Source organism: Cynoglossus semilaevis, chromosome 17 (assembly GCF_000523025.1).
Source record: "Cynoglossus semilaevis isolate Cse_v1.0 chromosome 17, Cse_v1.0, whole genome shotgun sequence".
NCBI lineage: Eukaryota > Metazoa > Chordata > Actinopteri > Pleuronectiformes > Cynoglossidae > Cynoglossus > Cynoglossus semilaevis.
Genome location: NC_024323.1, coordinates 16,344,874 through 16,353,309, shown reverse-complemented (window position 1 = coordinate 16,353,309; position 8,436 = coordinate 16,344,874). Strand labels below are relative to the sequence as shown.

Genomic DNA, 8,436 nt, shown 5'->3' with positions numbered 1-8,436 from the left:
ACCAAACATCAGAGCTTCTGAAAAGATTAGGTAATAACTGTGATTATAAATCAAATCAAAGATGCCTTTGTCATTTAAAGTCATTCATCCATCAACCTCTTAAATCTGAAGTTTAAAACACCTTAAATCAGACATTTTATTTTTGGGAGTTTGGTTTGAATTCAATAAAATTTTCTTTTGTTTTTGACATTACCCTCTGGAAACTCAGGAAGTGAAGTAACAAAGCCATAGGAGGAGAAAGATTTACAGTATATTCACGTTGATAAACTGCTTTTCTACCTCAGTCTTTTATCACATTCATTCAGACAAACTTCTTTTTCCACAACATATTTCGACTTTGCCTTAACAGCCTACGACTAAGAACGGATTTTATATAAAAATACGTTGACTGAAAACTGAACTGTGAGCAACAGAAATAACAGTGATTTACATTCCCACGATTGTCCAAACGTCCAGAGAGAAAATGGCCGACCATGTTGTCCTGTACTCACTGTGTTGAAGTATTCATTAAAGTACACACACACAAATGTACTCTCTTGTCATATTTGTGATATTTAACCCCTCAAATAAGTAATTATGAATTATCCTGAGAATAATTCATTTTAACTCTAAAGAACTGTAGGTATGTAAATGTCTCAAAGTAGTAATAATAATAATTAATAATATCTTTTTGTGGTGATCTCAGTGAGTGGCGCGACTTTGTGTCTGTAAATAATTCCCTATTCCTAGTTTCTGGTTCCTTTTTTCTCTGAAAACCAGTTCCACCCAGCGGAGTGCTGATGGAACTTCTTTTCTGAAGAAGATCATGAGACAGGGGATCAGGTTCCTGTTTCCTTGACCAAATTTGATAAAGCTCGTGAATGCTGAGTCACAGCCATGACTCTGCAAAAAACCACAGCTGGATCAGGCGTTACTCTCGTACACGGACACTGTGAAGCAGAACAATGAGCAGAAATCATTCTAAAGCTGAGAATATAAATAAATCTAATAAATGTCTGACATTTCAACATCATGTGATACTTTTTTGACCCCTGGTTTTATGGGAATTGTAATAAAATGTAACTTGGCAGCAGAAATGGAGGCGTTGTTTGGATCAAAGGTCAAAAAAACACAGTCAAAAGAGAAGAGAGAGGGAAAATATTGACTTCTAATGTCACTTCAGTTTACAATAATTTGATAATGAAAAAAAGTTACTGTTAGATTCTATGATGGTGAAGGTTAAATACATAAATGACTATTATTAGTAGTAGTCGACGTCTCATAATTGCGGAGACTGAAACCTGTTGTGTTTACAGTTGATTATAAATCTAAGAATCTGTTTTTGTGACTTTATTTTCTTCATGTTCATGTGTTGGTGGTTGTTGTGTAACTGTGTGAGCCAAGTCATAAAAACTACCTTTAACTTCAGTCAATGTTATCAGCAGGTCATGTGTTGTGTTCATGGTCCTCGAGTAATCAAACACTTTAATTGCACTTCTGCCCCAGTTTTAAAAAGAATTAATTTAAAATTAGAAATATGTTTGGAGCCAATACTTCTATTAACACAGAGATTGTAAAGGTTTTTGTTATTTATTCTTTTTTAAAATAACATGTAGATAAAATATTGTCACATTTTTTTGAAAATGCATAAAAAAACGCATCCTTTTTCCAGAGAATTAATTACAACTAACAAAGTGTGTTGTAATATGGACTTTTAAAAAGGGAATAAACTTTATATAAATGTAGTTTTTGACAAAACAATATTTTGCAAAGTCATTGCCATTAAAATTGCAATATCATCCTTCGTGCCTTACAACTCACGTGATCACCGAGCTCAGCGATTGGCGCAAATGTATAACGTGACGTCTCGCCTGTCACGAGGTCTACTGTGTGGTATAAATACAGGTCGCCTTCAGCTGCCATTTCATATCTGGGAAGAAACACAGGAGTTCTTGCTTCAACAGTGTTTGAACGGAACTTCTCTCTTCGTCCCGCGTTTCATTTCAACCATTCCGACTAGATACTCAACAGGAAACCTTTCCTCACTTGAACACTACTAGCATCGTTCGTAGAGCTCTATTTTTGTACCGTTTTTGTTAAGAAAAAGCGTCGAAAACACCAGCCAAGATGGAGTCTCAAGTGCGTCAGAACTACCACCGTGACTGCGAGGCCGCCGTCAACCGGATGATCAACATGGAGCTTTTCGCTTCCTACAACTACACTTCCATGGTGAGATGGAGCGACTAAGTTAATAGTTTGTGTCACAGGAACGTTCTGAACTAAAATGAGAAAATGATGAACCGTTAATTCACTGTGTGACGTCAAAATATCGGACTAATGTCGTTAGGTCGACACATAATAGAGCTTGAATTATTATCGTCTGTTTTTCACTGGTTGGCAGTTACACTGTTTGTTTGTTTTTCTGTTGAGTCATGCTGCGTTGGTTTGTTTGTTTTTGTTTGTTGACTAAGTACGTTTTTTAGTCCTGACCCGTGTGTTTCACCACAGCCCGGTGTCATAACTACTGTTTGTCCTCTAATAACAACCCCCGTGTCCCGTGTTTACTTACAGGCTTTCCACTTCTCCCGGGATGACGTGGCCCTGCCAGGCTTCGCCCACTTCTTCAAGGAGAACAGTCATGAGGAGCGGGAACACGCTGAGAAGCTGCTGTCCTTCCAGAACAAGAGAGGAGGACGCATCTTCCTCCAGGACATCAAGGTACAGTGTCACTGGGCGACGGCATGTTTACTGTTCAAACAGGAGAGGAACCACACATGGAGTTGACTTTGAACAACAAAAGATTTGACCTTAATTTACCTTCATGTTTTGTTGTTTTTTTTCTTCCACAGAAACCTGAACGTGATGAGTGGGTCAATGGGCTGGATGCCATGGAGCACGCACTGCAGCTTGAGAAGACCGTCAACCAGGCTCTGCTTGACCTGCACAAGTTGGCCTCAGAACATGGAGACCCTCATGTACGTTGTTGTTTTGTTTTGTTTTTTAAATCTTTGTAAAATGCTTCGACACGAAACAGGAATTTCAACTCTCACGATGTGTTTTCACTAAATGTAACTTTCTTGTCCCTCAGATGTGTGACTTCCTGGAGACCCACTACCTGAATGAGCAGGTGGAGGCCATCAAGAAGCTGGGTGACTACATCACCAACCTCAAGCGCTTGGATCCCGCCAACAACAAGATGGCGGAGTACCTGTTCGACAAGCACACCCTGGACGGTGGCAAGAGCTAAACATGGATGCATTTAAGTTTCAGCCTAAAAAGAAAAATTAAAATATATTTGGCTGTATGATAAACACAGGCATCAGCTGTTGTTTCACTGAGTGTAATCATCATTAAACATGCTCTAAAGTAACGTTCTGTGGTTGATCAGTTCAACTCTCCTCCTCATCGCTGTAATCCTTCATCCTTCAAACTATTACATTAAAAAGAAACAAAGATTGTTAATGTCATCTGATGTCATAAATAAACATTTTGGGCTGGATATCTGTGTTCTCTTTTCCATTATTTCATATATATAATATAATCGGTTAAATATTTTTAAAATATATAAATTACGTCAAATGTTGACCACGCGATGGCAGCATTTTCTCAGTTACAAGTATTTTCTATCCAGTGAGGCGACTTCACAGTATGTTTCAATACTTGAGCGACGACTAATGATGACGTCACATGTTCAAAATTTCTCATTTAAACGTGGTAATCCAATAGATTATAAAATAATTTCACCTGAGTCTCAGAAAGTCCCCGTTCACGAGTGATTCTCCACATCGTCACGGCTGAGGACTGAGAAGGAAGTGAGTTTTCTTCCCACCGTGGACTCACAGGAAACAGAAATAAATCAGATAAACATCCATTCATATTATTCTGTAACAGATGACAAAATAATTAACTCTGCTGGACAAATAAAACAGAATAATTAGTCATTTATCACCAGGTATGAAACAGTTGACAACAGTGAGGGATCGAGTGGAGATTAACACAGGAGGAGGAGGGGATTAGAGGGGGGGAAGGGGGAGAATTCTGCCCCGGGGCATCTCTGTGGTCAGTTGTGAGGAATTTGTATCAACACTTGGATGCAAAATATTTACAACTTCAAATACAAACAAGGTGAGTTCATGTCTGATTTCTCCTCAGTTTGACGTCATCTCTGAATCATCTTAACTGTAATTGTGTGCATTTTTAATATGTTTTTTTGTTTTTTAAAATAATGGTTGTAGGATATATTTTATTTTAATTACCGTCTATTTGTCTCCACACCTAATTATTACATGTTTATCAAAATATTTTAAAAGAGAACAATGACCTTTATAAAAACAAAGGTAACATTTATATATGTTTATATATGTTTTATATATATGTTATATATATATATATATTTCTATTTTTTGAGTCTTTGATCACTTCACAACCACCGTCTTATTTTATTTTATTTTTGACAACAGTTTTCAAGTCCTGCACAGATTAGTTTTCATGGATTAGGAGACTTCTGTTCACTTCTATTTCCAGCTCTCACGTGAATTCACCTGCACTGACGCTCGGTGTGAAGATTCACAGACGTGTTCACAACATACGCTCTGAAACAATAGACTGAGTTGTAGATTCAAGACCAACTGGAGCAGCTCCACCGGTTGATTACTTCCAAACACGGTTCCTCTGAACGTTCTTATATTAGCAGCTGGAAATACAACTGGAAACATAGTGGATATATGTCAGAGCTCCGTGTCCACACAGAGTGACCAGTGGGTTTTTAATCAACAAAGAGTTCTGTTTGACCTTCACATACATCAAAGGACCCCCCCCACCACAGACCCCCCCCTTTAATCCTCTGCTGATGGAACACAGGGGTCAATTCACAGTTTAACACATACATATGTGATGTGTCTCTACGTCGGCCGTGAGGTGAGGACAGGAGACGAGGGAGCAGGGGGTGAGTCAAACTGTAGGTAATGTGCTTAAACTGGGGGATTTAGTGGATTAATCTTATTATATCTCTGTGGAGAAACAGAACTGTTGTCTCTCTCTGTGTGTGTGTCTATACCTGAGGGGACACACCGTCCTTGTGGGGACATTTTCCAAGATTCTGTTTGGAGTTAGGATTAGAATGAGGCTCAGATTAGAGTTAGACGGTTATTAGTTAGTCCTTTTGGGGAAACTGCCTGGGATTTTTCTTCTGGTCGTCTGGTTTCACCTCATTGTCCAAAAACCAGGTGTGTTTTTTGTTCTACCTTGTTCTCACAGGGCAGTGATGCGATTGGTCGGCACGGATGGAGCGCGGCTCCGCAGGGCAGCGGCAGAGGAGGAGGAGAGGGAGCGACCGCCGCCTCCTCCTCCACCCTCACATCACTCCAACCACCAGTTTGCGAGCATGAAGAACAAGTTCTTCAACGAGCTGACACACCTGCCAAGTGAGGAGACACACAGATGTGAAACGTATAGAAAATACACGAAGACATGAATAAAAAAAGATGACAGAATAGAAGGATATTGTGAAACATGGGCTAAATGAGCTGCAAAATGATGCAAATGTAATGAAATAATTAAAAATAAAATGATTTAATGAAGATGTCACTAAAAACGTACGTTAACTTAAAGGTTAGAAATTCTTCTGAGCTCTCTTACATGTCATTACGGTTTTCCCCTCTGACTCCGTTTCATTTGTCCGTCACGTCCTCCATCATCCGTCCACTCTGTTCTTCAGACCATAAACTCAACAGTAAGTGGACGTCACCGTCGTCGCTGCCCCAGCAGCAGCAGCTCCTCTTCTGATTCTGTCCTCCTTTTCTCTCAGTGCCCATGTGGGCAGTGGGCGCCATCGTGGTGGTGGTCCTCGCTCTGGTGGGCTGCATGTGTTTCTGCATCTACAAGAAGTGCGTCAACAAAGGCAATAAGCCCAAGAAGGTCCGGGAGAGGAAGGCCGGGCGAGGGCGCAGGAAGAAGGAGACGGAGGGAGAGGAAGGAGAGGAGAAGAAGGTAGGACACAGAGGACGTAGAAAAGTAGCTGAAGGAAACTTCTAGTTCCATTTACAGGAGCTGCAGTACAGCAGGTACTTTGACACCAGTACAGAATACTTGTTAATGTTTTGTTGTTTCAAAGTTGAAACGTTCGATTTTAAAAGTCTGACCAAGAAGTACAAATGTTCGTCCTTCAGGAAGGAGAAGAAGGAAAGGAGGAGGAGGAGAAGGAGTTCCTGGGTAAACTGGAGTACACACTGGACTACAGCTTCACTGACAACCAGGTACGAGTATCCACAGCTGTAGTATAAGAAGTACTGCAGTACGTAAGAATACAAACAGAGTATTGTTCCTGTGGCTTGTTTTGGCGTCGACACACTGAGGTCACTTCCTGTTCACCTTTCCCAGCTGATCGTGGGAATCCTCCAGGCCCAGGACCTGGCAGCCATGGACATGGGCGGCACGTCCGACCCGTACGTCAAAGTCTACATGCTGCCGGACAAGAAGAAGAAGTACGAGACCAAAATCCAGCGGAAGAACCTGTGTCCGGTCTTCAACGAGACCTTCATCTTTAAGGTGTGGACCTGTCAGACCGTACTCTGGGTGGTTTTTCTCCATCTTCGTACTTCAGACTTTTCTTTTTTCTGACTCTGTGCCTTCAGATCGCCTACACAGATTTGGGAGGTCAGACTCTGGTGCTGCAGGTGTTTGACTTCGACCGCTTTGGGAAACACGACCTCATCGGTGAAATCAAGATTCCCATGAACACCATCGACCTGGGACAGCCAATCCATGAGTGGAAAGACCTGAGTGGAGGAGAAAAGGAGGAGGTACGTGCACCGGCCTCACCTCCAGCTGTGTGTGTGCTGCACCTGTAAACACTGTTGTTCTTCACAGCAAGAGAAGCTGGGCGACATCTGCATCTCCCTGCGCTACGTTCCCACGGCGGGAAAACTGACAGTGAACATCATGGAGGCCAAGAACCTGAAGAAGATGGACGTGGGAGGGCTGTCAGGTAAACTGGGAACGTCAGTGTTGGCGGCGTCTTCACTGGTACGCTCTGGTCAACTGCCATGTCTCTGCCTCAGATCCCTTCGTGAAGGTGGTGCTGCAGCACAACGGGAAACGCCTGAAGAAGAAGAAGACGTCGGTCAAACAGAACACTCTGAACCCGTACTTCAACGAGAGTTTCAGCTTCGAGATTCCCTTCTCCCAGATTCAGGTTAGTGAACGTGGACTACCGCTGTGTTTTACCCACAATTCCATACCTACAACTAGTCAACAGAGGAACCCTGCTAGCTGTGCTAGCTCCACAAACACAACAGATGTAGAGAAGAAGAAGCTCATTCTGGGATGTGGGTTTTAGCCCCATCTCTGGCAGCGGTCGTCACTGCTCTTTGAAGGTGTGGCCGTCTGTAGCTGCATGGCCACACCTGGGGTCCCCGACCCTTATGTTGTTGAAGAAGAAAAAAACACGTCACAGTAAAGAAACATTAGCAGTGAACGTTTTGGCTGTGACGTCTGTTATTCTCCACTTCCTTTATGAAGACATTGACTGAGTCCATAAGCTGGTAGAGTGCCCCCTGGTGGCTCATTCTCTTCACCACTGATGGATTCTTCTCTCACAGAAAGTCCAGCTGCTCATCACCGTGTACGATTACGACAAGCTCGGCAGCAACGACCCGATCGGGAAGTGTTGGATCGGCTACGGCGCCTCGGGCGTTGGCCTGCGCCACTGGTCAGACATGCTGGCCAATCCTAGACGTCCTGTGGCTCAGTGGCACACGCTGCAGCCCGAGGAGGAAGTGGACGCTGCACTGAAGGCCCCCATTCGTTAAACATGCGGATCACACACACACACACACACACACACACACACACACACTCCGTATCCTTACATCTTAATATATTTACAGGTTTTGTTCCAAATCCAAATGAACAAATAAACAAAGTCAAAGGAATTGTTTGAAGGAAAAAAACAAAGAGAGAATTCTGGGTTCACATTTTTACTGAGTCACAGTTCCAACACTTTACACCAGCAGGAGAACAGGAAGAAACTAAAACACAGCTAAAAAAAAAATCACAAAAAGATTAAAATCTGTAAAATATTCAAATCATCAAACATGATGTGATTGTTGTTTAAACACGATGAGAAAAATAAAAGACAGAAGAAGAAGAAAAAACATACACCTGACCCCGATTCTCTCGTTCCTCTGGCTCCCCCCTGTGGTAATAAGTGCACACTTCAAGCTGACGACACGGTCAACACAGAGGCGGGAACATTGAACACAGACTGAGATGGAGGGAAAAAAACAAAACCAAAACTCTGTACTTTGATGCTGAGGATTTTCTGGAGAAACTTCCAGAAGAATCTCTTTATTCTTCATTGGCTGCCAAACAAAAACCTGACTGTGACGTCATCCCCTCCTCCAGTTGGTTACATAATCTGGATTATAGTCTGTCATCACACAGCCTCCTCCTAATCTG

At 42.2% G+C, this 8,436-nt stretch overlaps 3 protein-coding genes across 3 annotated transcripts in view; all 3 read left to right on the top strand.

Annotated features, from left to right (window-relative positions):
* The window catches only part of aldh16a1 (aldehyde dehydrogenase 16 family, member A1), a 6,480-nt gene extending 5,642 nt beyond the window's left edge, over positions 1 to 838 (top strand). Inside the window, exon 18 of the mRNA XM_008330782.3 lies at positions 760 to 838. Within this exon, the coding sequence (XP_008329004.2) occupies positions 760 to 838 (79 nt within the window). The remainder of the gene's footprint in view (positions 1 to 759) is intronic.
* A 1,268-nt stretch (positions 839 to 2,106) lies between these two features.
* On the top strand, positions 2,107 to 3,226 carry fthl27 (ferritin, heavy polypeptide-like 27). Its single transcript, NM_001294212.1, is given in 4 exon segments — positions 2,107 to 2,208; positions 2,551 to 2,697; positions 2,829 to 2,954; positions 3,068 to 3,226. Coding segments are annotated over 4 exon segments (534 nt in total).
* A 384-nt stretch (positions 3,227 to 3,610) lies between these two features.
* syt5a (synaptotagmin Va) lies at positions 3,611 to 8,236 on the top strand. Its single transcript, XM_008330677.3, has 10 exons — positions 3,611 to 4,104; positions 5,236 to 5,402; positions 5,696 to 5,710; positions 5,786 to 5,967; positions 6,147 to 6,233; positions 6,358 to 6,525; positions 6,612 to 6,779; positions 6,847 to 6,964; positions 7,038 to 7,171; positions 7,578 to 8,236. The coding sequence occupies exons 2-10, from the start codon at positions 5,243 to 5,245 to the stop codon at positions 7,785 to 7,787; spliced, it is 1,242 nt and encodes a 413-aa protein (XP_008328899.1). The 5' UTR covers positions 3,611 to 4,104; positions 5,236 to 5,242; the 3' UTR covers positions 7,788 to 8,236.
* The last annotated feature ends 200 nt before the right edge of the window (positions 8,237 to 8,436 follow it).

Coding starts and splice junctions, on each gene's coding strand:
- syt5a (XM_008330677.3), top strand. CDS start 5,243: ATGCGATTGGTCGGCACGGATGGAGCGCGGCTCCGCAGGGCAGCGGCA. Junction 5,968..6,146: donor AGGAAGGAGAGGAGAAGAAG/GTAGGACACAGA, acceptor TTCGTCCTTCAG/GAAGGAGAAGAAGGAAAGGA. Junction 7,172..7,577: donor TTCCCTTCTCCCAGATTCAG/GTTAGTGAACGT, acceptor CTTCTCTCACAG/AAAGTCCAGCTGCTCATCAC.